Below are 20,004 nucleotides of genomic sequence, written 5' to 3' on the forward strand. Positions count from 1 at the left end.
AGGGAACCTTCCTACACTGTTGGTGGGAATGTAAATTGGAAAACAGTACTGAGGTTCCTTAAAAAACTAAAAGCAGAGTTACCATATGATCCAGCAATCCCACTCCTGGGTATATATCTGGAAAAGACAAAAACTCTAACTCAAAAGATACCTGCAGGGCTTCCCTGGTGGCGCAATGGTTGAGAGTCCGCCTGCCGATGCAGGGGACATGGGTTCGTGCCCCGATCCCGGAAGATCCCACATGCCGCGGAGCGGCTGGGCCCGCGAGCCATGGCCGCGGAGCCTGTGTGTCCGGAGCCTGTGCTCCGCAACGGGAGAGGCCACAGCAGTGAGAGGCCCGCGTACAGCAAAAAAAAAAAAAAAAAAAAGATACCTGCATCCCAATGTTCATAGCTGCACTATTTACAATAGCCAAGAGCTGGAAGCAACCTAAGTGTCTATCAACACATGAATGGGTAAAAAAGATGTGGTGTACATATACACAATGGAATATTATTCAGCCATAAAGAATGAAATAATGCATTTGCAGCAACATGGATGGTCCTAGAGATTATCATACTAAGTAAAGTCAGACAGAGAAAGACAAATATCATATGATATCATTTATATGTAGAATCTAAGAAAAAAAAATGATACAAATGAACTCACTTAAAGCAGGAACAGAATTACAGAAGTAGAAAACAAACTTATGGTTACCAAAGGGGAAAAGAGGGGGCAGGGCTAAATTAAGAGTTTGGGATTAGCAGATACACACTACTATATATAAAACAGATAAACAACAAGGACCTACTGTATAGCACAGGGAACTAGATTCAATATCTTGTACTAACCTATAATGGAAAAGAATCTGAAAAAGAATACACACACACACACACACACACACACACACACACACATATATATGTGTATAACTGAATCACTCTGCTGTACACCAGAAAATAACAAGTAAATTGATTACAGGTAAACATTTTCTTCCTTATCAATGTTTTTGTAAAGAAAGGGAGTCTATTTTTTCTTTTTTTTATAAGAAAATATTACCAAAAGGTTGATAGCTATGATTTCATACCTGATAATATTTCAGCTGCCCATTTAGCTCTTCCAGATGCTTATCATACTCAGTAATAAGAGGAACTAGAAAGCTAAAGAAAATTTCAAAGTTAAAAAGATGCATATTCTTTTTAATCTAGTTTAATAAATATGTAACATGAAATAAATTAAACATCAAAATTTTTATGTTAATTTTCTCCATAGCAATCAATACTTTGCCTTTTTCCTAAACCAGAGGTTCTCAACCTTAGCTCAATTAATATTTTAGGCTGAATAATTTTTTGTTGTTGGGGGCTGACCTGTGCACTGTAGGATGTTTAGTAGCATTCCTGGCCTCTACCCATTAGATGCCACTAGCACCCTTACCCTCCACAACTGTGACAAGTAAAAATGTTTCCAGACATTGTCAAATATCTGGGGAGGGAAGGGAAGCAAAATCACTCAGTTGAGAACCACTATTATAGAAAATAATACTGGCTTTTTTTCCCCTTGTCAATTCAATGACAGATCATTTAAACCTAATTATAGCAGAATATAAAATAAACATTCCTAATACTAAAAAATTAACAATAATTAAACATAATTAAGAAAATAATATTTTTCTGGTAATTCAACCTCACCTTTGGTCAACTACTGAGTTTTCTACTGTGTCACCTGCAGCTCCTTTGAAGACAGATTTCTATAACAGAAAATACTGCATCTTAAAATTTTGTTTTCTCACATCTTTCTAGTCAAAACTGACAGTAGTTTAAAATTAAACACAAGTAAACATTTTATAACCTTAAATCTGTCACTGCAATTACAAAAGAGGGAAAGAGAAAAAAAAGTTATATTAATTGATGCCAAAAAAGTATTCAGTAAATTTTAACACCCATACATAATAAAACTCTTGGCAAAATAGAAATAGGAAGAAATTTCTCAATTGATAAAGAACATCTACCAAAAACCTACATCAATTACTATTCTTCATAGTGGAACATCAGAAGCACTGCACGAAATTCAGTAATAACACAAGGCTGCTCACTATCACTGCTAAAATTCAGCATTGTACTAAATGTTCCAATCAGTGGAATCTGCTGCAGGGACAGGGGGTTGGAGACCTAAAGGCTGAAAAGGAACATATAATACTATTCTCATGTACAGACAATTTGACCATTTACCTAGAAAACTCTCTCTATAATCTACCAATTATTAGGACTAAGAACAGAGTACACCAAGTCACCAGATAGAAGATCAAACATAAAAAAAAACAGCTGCTTTCCCAAATACCAGCAATAATCAGAAAATGTGATAGGAGAAAATATGGTATTCACTACTATAAGAAAAGGTAGTACTTGAGAATAAAACAAAAAAATGTTGCAATAACTTTAATAAAATATTAACTTTACTGAAGGACATAAAGGATCTAAATAAACAGGGTTCTATACCATATTCATATGTGGAACAGTCAGTATTATAAGTATATTAATTTCTTAAAATTCACTGCAGGTACAATGCAATTCCAAAAAAGAAATCCAATAGAATAATTTATGAAACTTGATCTTAAACAGATGGTAAAGTTCCTATGTTTGAGTAAATGTGCAAGAATAGCCAAGATAATGTGGCCAAAAAAAAAAAAAAAAACAGGGGAGAACTTGCTCTACTATGTGTCAAAACACTATAATGCTAGAGTAATTAAAACAATATGGTTCAGACACAGTAACAAACAGAACAGTACATAAAATTCAGAAATAGATTCAAGTATTTATGGGTATGCAGTATATAAAAGAAGTGGAATTATAACTATAATAAATGGACAAAGTATTGCTTTTCAACTAATAGTGTTGGGTAAAAAAATAAAATTAGATCCCAGCACACACTAAATGGAAAGTAAATTACAGATAGATTAAAGATCCAAATGTTTTAAAAATTTAACAACTATTGAAAGAAAATGTATTATTGACCTTGAGATACAGAAAGCTTTCTTAAGCTCTAAAAATGCAGAGACTATTGCCTGCTTTGTTCACCAATATTCCAAGCAGTGCCTGGCATACTCTCACTCAAAATACATTTTCTAGCCAAAAGACACAAGTAGTAACATCTATAAACAGAAGAAATAACATATTTTACAATATCCAAATTTAAAACCTCTATACAACTAATGACATCATAAGCAAGGTTAAGAGGACAGTATAATTTTAACATGACCAAAAAACACAGTAACTATTATAAAGTATGCAGAAACATTCAAAACACAAGGAGATGTATAAGAACTTTCAGTGGAGCTTTTACTGTAATTAAAAAAAAATAGGATAAATGAAAAATAATACAATAGGATCTCATAAGTACGTCAAGGGATTAGCAAGACATATGTATCAACATGGATATATCACCAAAAAAGGGGTTACCTTCTAGGAGTAGAAGGAAGGGAATGGGACAGTGGGAAGGACAGATAGATTCAAAGGATTTTTTTTTTTTAATGAAGTATAGTTGACTTACTGTGTAAGTACTGTGCACAGTACTGAGGTGTATAGCAAAGTGATTCAGTTATTTCATATATATATATATATATATATATACACACACATATATATATATATTTCAGATTACTTTTCATTATAGGTTATTACAAGATACTGAATATAGTTCCCAGCACTATAAAGTACATTATTGTTCCTTATGTATTTTACATATAGTAGTTTGTACCTGTTAATCCCAAATTCTTAGTTCTTCCCTCCCCCTCCTTATCTCCCCTTTGGTAACAATAAGTTTGTTTTCTGTGTTTGAGAGTTTGTTTCTGTCTGTATATAAATTCATTTGTATTACTTTTTAGATTCCACATATAAGTGATATCATATGATACATGTCTAACTTACTTCACTAAAGTATGATATTCTATAGGTCCATCCATGTTGCTGCAAATAGCAATATTTCATTCTTTTTTATGAATGAGTTAATATTCCACTGTATATTTATACTACATATTTTTAGACCAATCATCTGTTAATGGGCACTTGGGTTGTTTCCATGTCTTGGCTATCGTAAATAGTGCTATGAACATAGGGGTGCATGTATCTTTTTGAAATGGTTTTCACTTTTTCTGGATATATACCAAGGAATGGGATTGCTGGAGCAGATGGTAACTCTATTTTTAGATTTTTAAGGAAACTCCATACTGTTTTCCATAGTGACTACACCAATTTACCTTCCCATCAATAGTGTAGGAGGGTTCCCTTTTCTCCACACCCTCTCCAGCATTTATTATTTGTACAGTTTTTGATGATACCCATTCTGACCAGTGTGAGGTGACATCTCTTTGTGGTTTTGAGTTGCATCTTTCTGATAATAAGTGATGGTGAGCAGTTTTTCATGAGCCTGTTGGCCACATGTAGGTCTTCTTAGGAGAAATGTCTGTTTAGGTCTTGTGCCCAGTTTTTGATTGGGTTATTTGTTTTTTTGTTATTGAGTTATATGAGCTGCTTGTATATTATGGAAATTAAGCCCTTGTCAGTCGCATCATTTGCCAATATTTTCTCCCAGTTGGTAGGTTGTCTTTTCATTTTGTTTATGGTTTCCTTTGCTGTGCAAAAGCTTGTAAGTTTTACTAGGTCCCATTCATTTATCTCAGCTTTTATTTCTTTTACATTGGCAGAATGATCTAAGAAAATATTGCTATCAGTTATGTCTAAGAATGCTGTGCCTATGTTCTCTTCTACGAGTTTTATGGTGTCATGTCTTAAATTTAGGTCTTTAAACCATTTTTGTATATGGTATGAGGCAGTGTACCAATTTCAGTGACTTACATGTAGCTGTCCAGCTTTCTCAACACCATTTGCTAAAGAGATTGTCATTTCTCCATTGTACATTCCTGCCTCCTTTGTCAGAGGTTAACTGACCATAGGTGTGTGAGTTAAATTCTGGGCTCTTTATTCTAAAGATCCATTGATCTAAATATCTTTTTGTGCAAATACCACAATGTTTGGATTACTATAACTATGTCATATAGTCTGAAGTCTGGAAGGGTTATGCCTCCAGCTTTATTCTTTTTCCTCAGGATTGCTTTGGCAATTCTGGGTCTTTTGTGGTTCCATATATATTTTACGATTATTTGTCCTAGTTTGGTGAAAAATGTCATGGATATTTTGATAGGGATCACATTACATCTGTAGATTGCTTTGGGTAGTATGGCCATTTTAACAATACTAATTCTTCCAATCTAAGAGCATGAGATATCTTTCCCTTTCTTTGAATTATCTTCCATTTCCTTTATCAATGTTATATAGTTTTCAGCTCCTTGGTTAAGTTTACTCCTAGGTATCAATACTTTTTTCTTTTTGATGTTATTTTAAATGGGATTGTTTTTTCACTTTCTCTATCTGATATTTTATTGTTAGTGTAAAGAAAATCAACAGATTTCCGTATATTAATCTTGTAGCCTGCTACTCTGCTGAATTCATTTATTAGTACTAAATAGGTTTTACGTGGAGACTTTAGGGTACTCAAAATAGAGTATCATATCATCTGCAAATAGTGACGTTTTAACCTCTGCCCTTCCAATTTGGATAAAATTTATTTATTTTTCTTGTCTGATTGCTGTGGCTAGGATTTGCAATACTATGTAGAATAACAGTGGTGAGAATGGGCATCTTGTCTTAAATCTGAATTTACTGGGAAGGCTTTCAGCTTTTCACCACTAATATTATGTTGGCTGTGGGTTTGTCATAAACAACTTTTATTATGTTGAGATATGTTCCCTCTAAATCCACTTTGGTGAGTTTTTATCATGAATGGATATTGAATTTTTTCAAATTTTTCTGCATCTATTGAAATTACCATGTGTTTTTTGCCTTTGCTTTCATTAATGTGGTGTATAATATTGATTGATTTGTGAATTGAACCATCCTTGTGACCCTGGAATGAATCCAACTTCATCATGGAATGCTCCTTTTTATGTATTGTTGGATCCAGTTTGCTAATATTTTGTTGACAATTTTTGCATTCATATTTGTCAAAGATATTCGCCTGTAATTCTCTTTTCTGCAGTGTCTCTGTCTGGTTTTGTTACTAGGGTGATGGTGGCTTCATAGAATGACTTTGAGACTGTTCTCTCCTCTTAAATTTTTTGGAATAGTTTGAAAAGGATACATTTAAGTTCTTCTTTGTATGTTAGGGAGAATTCCCCAGTGAAGCCATCCAGTCCTGGACTTTTGTTTGCAGAGTTTTTTTCTGTTGTTTTGGTTTGGTTTTTTTTTAGTATTACACTCAGATATTTCACTTCTAGTGATCAGTCTGTTCAAATTCTGTTTCTTCCTGACTCAGTTTGGGCAATCTATATATGTCTAGAAACTTTGTCCATTCCTTCTAGACTGTCAACTTTGTTGGCAAATAATTGTTCATAGTATTCTCTTACGATTTTTTTGTACTTCTGTGGTAAAGTATTGTTATTTCTCCTGTTTCACTTCTTATTCTGTTTATTTGGGTCCTCTCTCTTTTCTTCTTGGTGAGCCTGGCTAGAGATATGTTGATTTTGTTTATATTTACAAAAAACCAGCCCTTGGTTTTATTGACCTTTTCTATTGTTTTTTATCTCTATTTTATTTATTTCCTTTCAGATCTTTATTGTTCCCTTCTTTCTGCTGATTTTGGGTTTTATTTGTTCTTCTTTTTCTGACTCTTTCAGGTGGTGGGTCAGGTTGTTTGAGATTTTTATTTTTTCTTGAAGAAAGCCTGTATCGGTATGAACAACCCACTTAGACTGCTTCTGAGGCATCCCATAGATTTTGTAAGGTTGCCTTTTCACTGTCATTTGTCTCAAGGTATTTTCTGATTTCTTCTTTGATTTCACTGTTGGCCAATTGGTTTTATAGTAGCATGTTGTTTACTCTTCATGTGTTGCTCTTTTCTTGTTTTTCTTTCTGTGGTTATTTCTAGTTTCATACTGCTGTGCTCAGAAAAAAAGCTTGAACCCTCCCAGACTTCAGATAATTCTACAAAGCTAAAGTAATCAAAACAGCGTGATAATGGCATAAAACAGACATATGGATCAATGGAACAGAAGAGACAGCCCAGAAATAAACCCACACACCTATGATCAATTAATGATCAATTAATCTTTGACAAAGGAGGCAAGAATATACAATGGAGAAAAGACAGTCTCTTCAGAGAATGGTGTTGGGAAAGCTGGACAGTCACATGTTAATGAAGTTAAATACCCCACTCCATACACAAAAATGAATTCAAAATGGCTTAAGGAGTTTAATATAAGACATGACACAATAAAACTCCTAGAAGGGAACATGGGCAAAATATTCTCTGACATGAATCACAGCAACATTTTCTTAGGTCAGTCTACCAAGACAACAGAAATAAAAGCAAATACAAACAAATGGGACCTAATCAAACTTAAAAGCTTTTGCACAACAAAAGAAATCACTGACAAAATAAAGACAATCTACAGACTGGAAGAAAATACTTGCAATGATTCAACTGACAAGGGTGTGTGTGTGTTAATCTCAAATCCTTAAATTATCCCTCCCTGTCCCTGTCCCCTTTGGTAACCTTATTTTCTACGTATGTGAGTCTGTTTCTGTTTTGTAAATAACTTCCTCTATATCATTTTTTTAGATTCCATATATAAGTGATATCTTATGATATCTCTCTTTGTCTGACTTACTTCACTAAAGTATGATATCTCTAGGTCCATCCATGTTGCTGCAAATGGCATTATTTCATTCTTTTTATGGCTGAGTATTATCACATTTTATGTATGTGTGTGTGTGTGTGTGTGTATATATAACACATTTTCTTTATCCATTTCTCTGTCAATGGACATTCAGGTTGAATCCATGGCTATTGTAAATGAATGCTGTGGCTATGAACATTGGGGTGCATGTATCCTTTTGTTTTTGTTTTCTTTCTTTTTTAAAAAATATTTATTTATTTTGGCTGTGCTGGATCTTAGTTGCGGCACATGGGATCTTCGTTGCAGCATGTGGGATCCTTAGTTGCGGCACGCGGGTTTCTTAGTTGCAGCATTCAGTTTTCTTAGTTGCAGTGTGTGGGCTTCTTAGTTGAGGCATGTGGACTCTTAGTTGCGGCAAGCCTGCAGGATCTAGTTCCCCGACCAGGGATTAAACCTGGGCCCCCTGCATTGGGAGCATGGAGTCTTACTTACTGGACCACCAGGGAAGTTCCTGCATGTATCCTTTTGAATTAGAGTTTTCTGTGGATATATGCCCAGGAGTGGGAATGCTGGATCATATGTTAACTCTATTTTTAGTTTTTTAAGGAAACTCCATACTGTTTTCCACAGTGAATGCACCACTTTACATTCCCACTAAAAGTTTAGATGCGTTCCCTTTCTCCACACCCTCTCCAGCATTTGTTATTTGTAGACTATTTAATGATGACCATTCTGAATGGTATGAGGTGATACCTCAGTGTAGTGTGGATTTCCATTTCTGTGATAACTAGAGATGTTGAGCATCTTTTCATGTGTGTATTGGCCATCTGCATGTCTTCCTTGGATTCTGCCCATTTTTTGATTGCGTTGTCTTTTTTTGATATTGATGTGTATAAGCTCTTTGTATATTTTGAAATTAATCCCTTGTCAGCAGTAGCATTTGCAAATATTTCCTCCCAATCCATAGCTTGTCTTTTCGTTTTGTGTATGGTTTCCTTTGGTGTACAAAAACTTTTAAGTTTAATTAGGTCCCTTCTTTTTTTTTTTTTTTTTTTTTTGTTAAGGAGTCTCATTTTACTTCTTGAGAGAATGTTCTTTTTCTTTTTAAATATTTATTTATTTATTTATTTATTTGGCTGCACCAGGCCTTAGTTCTGGCATGTGGGATCTTTGTTGCCACAAGCAGGATCTTTAGTTGTGGCATTCAGGATCTTTAGTTGCAGCATACAGGATCTTTTAGTTGCAGCATGCAGGCTCTTAGTTGCATCATGCAGGATCCAATTACCTGACCAGGGAGCAAACCCGGGGCCCCTGCATTGGGAGTGCAGAGTCTTAACTGATGGATCACCAGGAAGTCCCCATTTGTTTATTTTTGTTTTTATTTTCATTACTCTAGGAGGTGGATCAAACAAGATCTTGCTGTGATTTATGTCAGAGAGTGTCCTGCTTATGTTTTCCTCTTAAGAGTTTATAGTGTCTGGCCTTACATTTAGGTCTTTAATCCATTTTGAGTTTATTTTTGTGTATGGTGTTACAGAATATTCTATATTTCATATATTTCATTCTTTTACATGTAGCTGTCCAGTTTTCCCAGCACCACTTATTGAACAGACTGTCTTTTCTTTATTGTATATTCTTGCCACCTTTGTCATAGATTAACTGACTATAAGTGTGTGGGTTTATTTCTGGGTTCTCTATTCTGTTCCACTGATCTTTGGGTGCTTTTGTGCCAGTACCATACTGTTTTGTTTACTGTAGCTCTTTAGTATAGTCTGAAGTCAGGGAGTGTGATTCCTCCAGCTCCATTCTTCTCAATATTGTTTAGGCTATTTGGGGTCTTTTGTGTTTTCACTCTAATTTTTAAATTTTTGTTCCACTTCTGTGAAAAATGCCACTGGTATTTTGATAGGGATTGCACTGAATCTGTAGATTGCCTTGAGTAGTATGGTCATTTAACAATATTGATTCTTCCCATACAAAAACAGGTCTTTTGCCTCCTTAAGTAGGTTTATTCCTGGATATTTTATTCTTTTTCATATGATGGAAAATGGAATTGTTTCCTTAATTTCTCTTCCTGATATTTCATTGTTAGTGTATAGAAATGCAACAGATTTCTGTATATTAATTTTGCTTATTTTTATGTTAATTTTGTATCCTATGACTTTACCAAATTCATTGATGAGCTCTAATTTTCTGGTGGCATCTTTAGGATTTTCTTATCACCATATCAACTACAAACAGTGACAGTTTTACTTCTTCCTTTCCAATGTGGATTCCTTTTACTTCTTGTCTTCTCTGATTGCTGTGGCTAGACTAGGACTTCTAATAGTATTTTAAATAAAAGTGGTGAGGTGGGCATCCTTGTTCCTGACTGTAGATGAAATGTTTTCAGCTTTTTAACACTGAGCATGATGTTAGCTGTGGGTTTGTCATATGGCCTTTATTATGTTGAGGTGTGCTCCTTCTATGCCCATTTTCTGAAGAGTTGGGGTTTTTTTTTCATAAGTGAATGCTGAATTTCATCAACAGTTTTTCTGCGTCTGTTGATGTGATCATATGGTTTTTGTTCTTCAAATTGTTAATGTGGTGCATATCATTGTTTGATTTGAGGATATCAAAAAATCCTTGCATCCCTGGGATAAATCCTAGCTGATCATGGAGTATGATCCTTTTAATGTACTGTTGGAGTCAGTTTGTTAGTATTTTGTTGAGGAATTTTGCATCAATGTTCTTCAATGATATTGGCCTGTAATTTTCATTTTTTGTGATATCTTTGTCTGGTTTTGGTATCAGGGTGATGGTGGCCTCACAGAATGAGTTCGAAGTGTTCCTTTCTCTGCATTTCTTTGGAATAGTTTCAAAAGGATAGGTGTTAACTATTCTCTAAATGTTTGGTAGAATTCAACTTTGAAGCCATCTGGTCCTGGACTTCTATTGATCGGTAGTTTTTAAATTACTGATTCAATTTCTGTACTGGTAATTTGTTCGTATTTTCTATTTTTTCCTGGTTCAGTCTTAGACTGTACCTTTTCTAAGAATTTGTCCTTTTCTTCTAGGTTGTCCATTTTATTGGCATATAGTTGTTCATGGTAGTCTCTTATGATCCTTTGTATTTTTGTACTGTCAGTTGTACCTTCTTTTTCCTTTCTGATTTTATTAACTTGCACTCTCTCCCTTTTTTTTCCTGATGAGTTTGGCTAAAGGTTTATCAATTTTGTTTATCTTTTTCAAAGAACCAGCTTTTAGTTTAATTGATCTTTTCTATTGTTTTTTTTTTCAGTCTCTATTTCATTTATTTTTCATGATCTTTATGATCTCTTTCCCTCTACTAACTTTGGATTTTGTTTGTTCTTCTTTCTCTAGTTCCTTTAGTTGTAAGGTTAGGTTGCTTGAGATTTTTCTTGTTTCTTGAGGTAAGCTTACATCACTAAAAACTTCCCTCCTAGAACTACTTTTGCTATGTCTAATAGGTTTTGGATCAGCATGTTTTCATTTTCATTTGTCTCTAGGTATTTTTTAATTTCCTCTGATTCCTTTAGTGATAAACTGGTTGTTCAGTAGAATATTGTTTAGTCTTTACGTATTTGTGGAGTTTTGCAGTTTTTTTTCTTGTAGTTGATTTCTAGTCTCATAGTGTTGTGGTCAGAAAAGATGCTTGATATGATTTCAATTTTCTTAAATGTACCTAGGCTCATTTTGTGGCCAAGTATGTGATTTATCCTGGAGAATGTTCCAGTTGCAGTTGAAAAGAATGTGTATTCTGCTGGTTTCAGATGGAATGGTCTATTTATATATCAATTAAGTCCATTTGGTCTAATGTGTTATTTTAAGGCCTGTGTTTCTTATTGATTACATCCATGGATATAAGTTGGATGTTAAAATCCCCTACCATTATTGTGTTATTGTTGATAGTTCCTTTAATATCTGTTAATATTTGATATATTGAAGTGCTCCTATGTTGGGTGCATATATATTTACAATTGTTATATCTTCTTGGATTGATCCCTTGATCATCATGTAGTCTCCTCCTTTGGGCCTTGTAACAGTCTTCATTTCAAAGACTTTTTTTTCTGATAAATATTGCTACTCCAGTTTTCTTCTGATTTCCATTTGCATGGAATACCTTTTTCATCCCCTCACTTTGTCTGTGTGTGTGTCTAAATTTGAAGTGACTCGCCTGTAGGCAGCATATATATGTGTCTTGTTTTTGTATTCATTCAGCCAGTCTGTGTCTTTTGGTTGGAACCTATAATCTGTTTACATTTAAGGTTATTATAAATAGGTATGTTCTTATTGCCATGATTTGTTAACCATTTTGGATTGGTTTTGGGGGTCTTTTCTCCCCCACTTTCTTCTTTTGTTATCTTCTCTTGTAATTTGATGACTATCTTTAGTTTTATGTTTGGATTCCATTTTCTTTTTTTGTGTGTATATTATAGAATTTTGGTTTGCAGTTATCATGACATTTTTGTATAGCAGTCTATATAGTCACATGACTGTTTTAAGTTGCTGATCTCTTCATTTCAAATGCATTTTAAATACCCTACATTTGTAATCTCCTCCCCTCACAATTACTATTTTTCATATAATATTTTACATCTAATTATTTTGTGTATTCCTTAACTACTTATTGTGTATATAGATGATTTTACTAATTTTGTATTTTAACCTTCCTAGTAGCTTGGTGTGTGGGTGATTTCCTACCTTTAGTGTATGCTTGCCTTTACTGGTGAGCTTTCTCATTTTGTAATTTTCTTCTTGCTAGCTGTGGTCTTTTCTTTTTCACCTAGAGAATTTCCTTTAACATTTGCTACAAAGCTGGTTTGGTGATGCTGAATTTCCTTTAGCTTTTGCTTCTTTGTAAAGCTTTTGATTTCTCCATCAAATGTGAATGAGAGCCTTGCTGGGTATTCTTGGTTGTAGGTTTTTCCCTTTCATCACTTTAAATATATTGTGCCACTTTCTTTGGGTATGGAGAGTTTCTGCTGAAAAATCAGCTGATAACCTTATGGGAGTTCCCTTGTATGTTATTTGTTGCTTTTCCCTTGCTGCTTTTAGTGTTCTTTATCTTTAATTTTTGTCATTCTAACTACAATGTGTCTGGGTGTGTTCTTCTTTGGGTTAACCCTATATAGGACTCTCTGTACTTCCTGGACTTGGGTGATTATTCTTTTTCCCATGTCACAAAAGTTTTCAGCTATTATGTCTTCTAAAATGTTCTCAGACCCTTTCTCTTCTCCTTTTGGGTCCCCTATAATGCAAATACTAGACTTGGACTTGGTATTGTCCCAGAGGTCTTTCAAACTGTCCTCATTTCTTTTCATTCTTTTTTCCTTCTTTTGTTCAGCAGCAGTAAATTCCACTACTCTATTTTCTAGCTCACTAATCCATGCTTTGGAATCATTTAGTCTACTACTGCTTCTTGTAGTGTATTTTTCACTTCAGTTATTGTATTCTTCATCTCTGTTTAGTTGTTCTTTATATTTTCCATCCCTTTATTACAAACTTCTGACTTCTTGCTCTGTGCATTCATTCTCCTCCTGAGCTCTTTAACCATCTTTATGGTCATTCCTCTCAACTCTTTCTCAGGTAGACTGCCTATCTTATTTCTTCTTTTGGGGTTTAATCTTGTTCCTTTGTCTGGAACATATTCCTCTGCTGCCTCATTTTGTCTAAGTTGCTATTTGTATCTTTATTATGTGGTGGATTAGTTACGTTTCTCGATCTTGGAGAAGTGGCCCTCTGCAGAAGGCATCCTATGCATCCCTGCTGGGTACTCCCATCTTGTCACCTAAGTTATATGCTCTAGGGGTTCCCCCTAACAGGGCTGTGTGGATCCTTCTCTTGTGGTGGGCTCTGTGGGCAGTCTAGTAGGTTTGGTTGGCCCCTAGTCTGGTTGCTGGCTAGGCCCCGCCTTATGTGGATGCTGTTGGTTGCTCTTTAGTGGGGCCTGGTCATAAGGTGGCTGGCTGTGGAATCCTAGGGGGCCCCAGAACTAGTGCTTCCTCACTGGTGGGTGGAGTTAAGGTCCCAAAGATTCTGGAGCTGTTGCCCATCCACTGTTGCCAGATCCTGGGATTAGCACTAGACTACTGGTGGGCAGAGCTTGTCCTGGAGTCTGGCTGCAGGGCCCAGAGATCACAGAGATCATTTTCAAATGTTGGGTGGGTGGGGCCAACTCCTGACACAGTGGGGTACGGGCTCCAGGGTGTCCTGAAGGTGGCTTTGGGCTGCTCGTGGGCTGGGCCAGGGCCTAAATGGTCCCAGGGTAAATTGTTTTCTTGCTTCTGTTGTCTGCCCCCTGGTGGGTGAGGCTGGTTGAGAGGACTGTGCAGACTTGCAGGCAGGAGGAGTTGGTGCCTGGTCACCTGTGAGTGGAGCTGGGTGTTGGCCCTCTGGTGGGCAGGGCTTCCAGGGGCATGTCTAGAGGAGCCTGTGGGCTCATGAGTTCATGAGACAACCTGTCTGCTGATGGGTTGGGCTGTGTCCTTGCTCAGTTAGTTGTTTGGCCTGAGGCATCCCAGCACTGTAGCCTGTAGGCTGTTGGGTGGTGCCAGGTCTTGGCACTAATGAGCTTAAGAGACAATCCCAAGATGTTAGCTGCCACAGAAGCAGCGTTCAGATGGCTGAATGTTTCCCAAAATGTCTGACACCAGTGTCTATATCCCCAGAGTAAGCTGCATCTGCCCCCACCTCTCGATGAGACTATCCAAGACCAGCAGATAGGTTTGTCCCAAGCTCCTATCAAATTACTTCTTCTATCCTGGGTCCCAGTGCATGTGAGCCTTTGTGTGCACCCTTTAAAACTGTAATCTCTATTTCCCCCAGTCCTTTGGGCTCCTGCACTTAAGCCCTGCTGTCCTTCAAAACCAAGTGCTCTGGGGGCCTATCTTCCCAGTGCTGGACCCCTGGGCTGGAGAGCCCAGTGTAGGGCTCAGAACCCTCACTCCTGTGGGAAAACCTCTGCAATACAATTATTCCCCGGTGGGTCACCCAGTTGCGGGGTATGGGATTTGATTATATCAGGAGTCCGCCTCTTCTAGCCATCTTATTGTGATTTCTTCTTTTTATCTCTATCTGTAGAAGATGTTTTGTGATAGCCTCCAGTCTTTTTCATCAATGATTTTTCTGCTTGTGATTTCAGTGTGCTCATGACAGGAGGTGAGATCAGGGTCTCTCTACTCTGCCATCTTTAACCTTGGAGTGACTTATATGTGAGCTCCTCTTTTGGTCTCTGCATTTTCCTTCTCCTACTTTGTTTCTCTGGGTTGTTGTGAATGTCCATTGGTAAAGCCACTGTGTGGAAGGATCCTGGGACCAGAGCCCTCTGCTCCAATGACTACATTATCCTCATCACATGAAGAGATGCTTCTTCTTTTTCAGGAATATCTGAGAGCCTCAAACCTTCTTTCTACTCCACTCATTCTTCCCCTCAAAAGAAGAGGCTGTCTTATCAAACTATGCAATGGGGAGAAGAGTCACTGCCCACACCTACTGTATGTTTTTGATTTGTAGTTACCCTGGATTTCAAGTATGCTGACCTATAACTATACCTACTTGCATTAAACTGATAGTCATGCAAGTACAAACACATTGTAAATGATCTACATTTTTATATTTCCCTCCCCCACATTTTGATTTTGATGTCCTATTTTACATCTTGATGCTTATCCTTTTGCTGTTAATCACTTTTGCTTATACTCACTATTACAATTTTTTGTTTTTTAAACCTACATTGCTTATTTAAGCGATCTTCAATCATTTTATATATTTGCCTTTCCTATTATGATCTTCCCTTTCCTAGAGATTCTTGCTTTTTTTTTTCTATTTAGAGTAGGGTAGGTTTAATACTGCTGTATGTTTTTAGTTTTTACTTGTCTGAGAAATATTTTCTCTCTCCTATTCTAAATGATAATCTTGCTGGATAGAGTATTCTAGGCTGCAAATTTTTCTCTTTCAGGAATCTGAATATATCATGCCACTCTCTTCTGGTGTGCAAAGCTTCTACAGAGAAATCAGCTGATAGTCTTATGGGGATTCCCGTGTAACTGACTGTTTTTCTCTTGCTGCCTTTAGAATCCTCTCCTTACCTTTAACTTCTGCTATTTTAATTATGACATGTCTTGGTGTGGGTCTGTTTTGGTTCATCTTGTTTGGGACCCTCTGTACTTCCTGTACCTAGATATCTGTTTCTTTCTTTAGGCTGGGGAAGTTTTCGGTCATTATTTCTTCAAATACATTTTTGATCCCTTTTCTCTCTCTTCTTCTGGAATTTCTACTATGCATAGGTTGGCACACTTTATATTATCCCAGAGATCTCATATGATGCTCTCATTTGTCTTTCTGACTGCTGTTCTGACTGGATGAGTTCCATTATTCTATCTTTCAGATGAATTATTTGTTCTGTGTCATTCAATATGGTACGCATTGCTTCTAGATCCGTTTTCACCTTAGCAAGTGAATTGTCTAATTTTGATTGGTTCCTCTTTATAGTTTCTAGTTCCTTGTTACAGTGATCTGCATTTCTATCAATCTTTCTTAACTCCTTTAGCACTTTTACTACCTCCTTTTTGAACTCAGGGTCTGATACACTGGAGAATTCTGTTTCATTATTTGTTCTTTCAGGGGATTTCTCTTGTTCTTTTAGGTGAGAGTAGCTCCTCTGCTTTTTCATTTTACTTAACTTTCTCTGTCTCTATGAATTTAGGGGAAACAGTTATCTACTGTGGTCTTGAAGGGGTGTTTTTATGTGGGAATGTCCCTATGTAGATTGAGTGAGCCCAATCTTTTTGGTGCGAGAGCCAGTTTTGATATGGATGCCAGCCACATCTTTCCTTAGAGTGTGCTGGCTGTTATCCCCTTGATAGAGGGTGTGATTGGTGTTGTGGTGTCCAGAGCCTGTGCAGGATGAGTGGCAGGGCCTACTCTTTGCTGTCACTGCCCTGTCAGGGGCAGGGTCTGTTCCCTAGTTGTTAAAGTAGAAACACTGAGGGTTGTGTTAGATCAGGCTCTGTTGTCCTTGAGTGTGTGGTCACAGCAAACATATACATTGCCCATGTAGTCATCTGCAGTTCTGCCGAGAAGCAGCCCAAGGTCATGTCTCTTTCTCCGTGTATTCATCCGAGACCTAGTGGTAGGCTGTGGTGTGGAATAGGCTGGGGCTGGGACACAGTGGCTTGCAGGAATCAAGGATATAGTCCAATTGATCAGTCATTTACTTTATGATTAATTTTTTTAATTGAAGACATCTTGCCTATTATAAGCTGATAGACTTTTCTCCCAAATTTTCTTCTGAAACCCTTATTATTTTAATACTTTATACATTTAGACATACAATGAATCCAGAAGTTACATCTGAGAATAGTATGGGTAGGGATCAAGATTTTTTTTTTCTCCTACATAAAAACTTGGCATAGGTAGGGCTACTTCTGAACTCTATTCTGTTCAGTTGGTTTACTTGTCCATCCTTGGCCAACATCACACTGTCTTAATAATGAGAGCTTCACAATAAATCTTGACTTCTGCTACTATCTGTTCTCCAGCTTGTTATTCTTCTTTAAGATTGTCTTAGCTCTTCTTTGTCTTTTGCATAAAAATTTTGGAAACAACTTGTCAAATTTGAAGAAACAAAATCCCCCAGTATTGATTGTGATTTTGTTGAATTCAATTAAGCTATGTAATCCATGAACGCAGTATATCCTCACATTTATTATCTTAAGCTTTTCATTAGAATTATTTCTAACTATTTAATGTATTTTCATGCTACTGTAAATAGTATCACTCTTTAAATTTCATTTTCAATTGAACTGTTGCTATTTATAGAAATAAAATTAAATCTGTAATTTTGTCTTGTATCGAAAAACACTACTAAGTTCATTGATTAAATCTGACAGATTGATGATTTTTGAATTTTCAATATACATCGTATTGTTTTCTACAAATAATGATAGTATTATTTCTTCCTTTCCAGTTTTTGTATCTTTATTCATCTTGCTTTGAAGAAAAGTGATTTTACCAGGCATCCATGCTTTATTCCCATTTTCAGGGGGAAAACTTTCAACATTTCACCATCAAGTACAATGCACATCTAGTAGCTAGTCTATCAAATTAAGGAAGTTTCTTTCTGTTCCTAGTTTCCTGAGACTTTTTATTGTTCTAGGGGGTTAAATTTTACTAATTATTTTCTGATTTCTTTAGATAATCATATAATTTTTCTTCTTTTTATTCTGTCAATATGGTGATTTATGTTGATTTATTTTCAAATGTTAAACCATCTTTGTTTAATATATTTTATTTGCTAATAGTTAAGTATTTTGAAAGTTCATGAGTAAGACTGCCTATAGTTATCTTTCTTCAAAACTCTGTTCCAAGTTTGTTATCAAGATTATGCTGGGCTCAAAAGCAGTTGAGAAGGAATTCTCCATTTTATACTCTCTGGAACAGAGATGTAAGATTGGTTTTATTTCTTCCTTTTCATGACTGGAAAAGTTCACTATGAAGTCCTCTAGACCTAAGGTTTTCTTTAGTTGGATTTTTAAAAAATTTCTTTAATGCTGTGTTTAACCCATATATACAAATTAGTATCATTTCAACATTTCAATAAAAATTACTGAGATATTTTATTCGTTTGTCACACTAAGTGTTTTGAAATCCAGTGCAAGTTTTACACTTAATAGGACATCTCAAGCATTCAATAGCATGACCACTGGAATTCTAGAAAATGTGTTGTTTTTACCCTTTCACATTTAGATATTTGTCTACCTGAAATTGATTTTTGAGTGTAGTGTGAGGTAGGAATCTAGTTTCATTTTTTCCATATGATTATCCAGTTGACCCAGAACCAATTTATTGAAAAGACAGTCCTATCCCCCTGTTCTGCTATGATCCTTTTGTCTTAAATCAAGTGTCCACATATGTGTGAATCTGTTTCTGGACTCTATTCCATGTCATCTGTTTATTCATCTACACAATCTTAATTACTGTAATTTTTGTATTAAGTCCTGATATCTGGTAGGGAAATTGTTCCTAACAGTTTTTAAGACAGTCTTAGCTATTCCTGGTCCTTTGCCATTCCATATAAATTACCTGTTAAGTTCTTCAAAAATATCTGTCAGGATTTTGACTGAGATTGCATTGAATCTATATATCAGTTTGAGAAGAGCACTTTCTAAAAAAATAAATTATCTGTTCATCTGATGCTATCATCTAGGTAGGATCTGGACAGGTCCTTGCCTTCTAGACTCTGCTACTTTCCACATTCTGGGATATAAGCAACTGACTGAGAGGCTCAACCTTCAGAGCTTTGATGAGAACACAGTGGAGCCCCCCTCCCACATTCTTGCAGGAGAATGTCCCTGACAAGGCAGAAACAAGGGCAGAAAGTCCCTGGCAAGGTTCTAAAATCATAGGATGCAGGAAAAGATGTCTTAGAGGAACCAGACCAAAAAACCTTGAGTCCTCATCTGTCTACAATATGGGCCTTGGGCCCTTGTGTATGAGTTCTCAGGAGTCACCCATTCTTGCACTCACTCTAACCCAGGGTAGATCAACAGACTTATCCTCCTAGAGATCAGATTAGATGCTTTCCACTCCTCACTCTCCTCTACCTTCTCTGTCACTGGTCTTGCTGTTTGCTTTGTGGTAAAAGATGAAGTTTTATAAAGAAGCCAATTACAAATGTAGAGAATTATGCAGGCTGGCTGACCAGGCAGGAGAGGAAAGGAACAAACAGACTCTCTAGAAAAAGGAACTTGTTAAAGGTGTCTCTGGCACCTGAAGAGGACTGATGAGGATGAAGAAAAAATAAAGACAGTAGTAAGATAATCAGAAGGCAAAATACAGATAGTAGTAAGATAACCAGGATCTGGTCATAGCTGAAAACACCATCATAGAAAAGAGGTCCTGTAAATAAACGAGCTTACCGTTCAATCTAAATGTTGTTTGGACATCATCTTGAATTCCCTATGTTCACCAGGTCACACTTCTGGGAATCCACCATCCTGGAAATTCTGAACTGCACCAGATCTATCTTACTAGTAGATAAATCATCTCTCAAAGATGATATCTGTGAATCCCCAGATCTCATTGGAGGTGGCTGGAGTTTTGATTAGGACCAGAGTACAAGGGACTAGGAAGAAGCTAGGAGGAGGAGTAGGGGCAAAGATAAAGGAGTAACAAGAAAGGGGAGCAAGATGAACAGGGCAGCAAGTGGACAGTCTGGAAAGAATAGGGGAAGAGCTGGGAACAAAAATCCTTAAGGTAGGGTGGCAGAAAGGGATGACACTCGTCAGAAGAGG

At 36.4% G+C, this 20,004-nt stretch overlaps 1 protein-coding gene across 4 annotated transcripts in view; it reads right to left on the bottom strand.

The window, feature by feature from the left end:
* The window catches only part of SCLT1 (sodium channel and clathrin linker 1), a 285,252-nt gene that overhangs the window by 215,080 nt on the left and 50,168 nt on the right, over positions 1–20,004 (bottom strand). For 2 of the 4 annotated variants that reach the window (XM_060105951.1, XM_060105947.1), the window contains exons 3-4: positions 1,668–1,726; positions 1,067–1,139 (exon numbers count right to left, since the gene is read on the bottom strand). The exons of the other annotated variants lie outside the window; for them this stretch is intronic. In XM_060105951.1, coding sequence (XP_059961934.1) covers positions 1,067–1,139; positions 1,668–1,726 — 132 coding nt within the window. The remainder of the gene's footprint in view (positions 1–1,066; positions 1,140–1,667; positions 1,727–20,004) is intronic. 4 annotated transcript variants of the gene reach the window in all.

This window comes from Mesoplodon densirostris, chromosome 1 (genome assembly GCF_025265405.1).
Source record: "Mesoplodon densirostris isolate mMesDen1 chromosome 1, mMesDen1 primary haplotype, whole genome shotgun sequence".
Taxonomy (NCBI): Eukaryota; Metazoa; Chordata; class Mammalia; order Artiodactyla; family Ziphiidae; genus Mesoplodon; species Mesoplodon densirostris.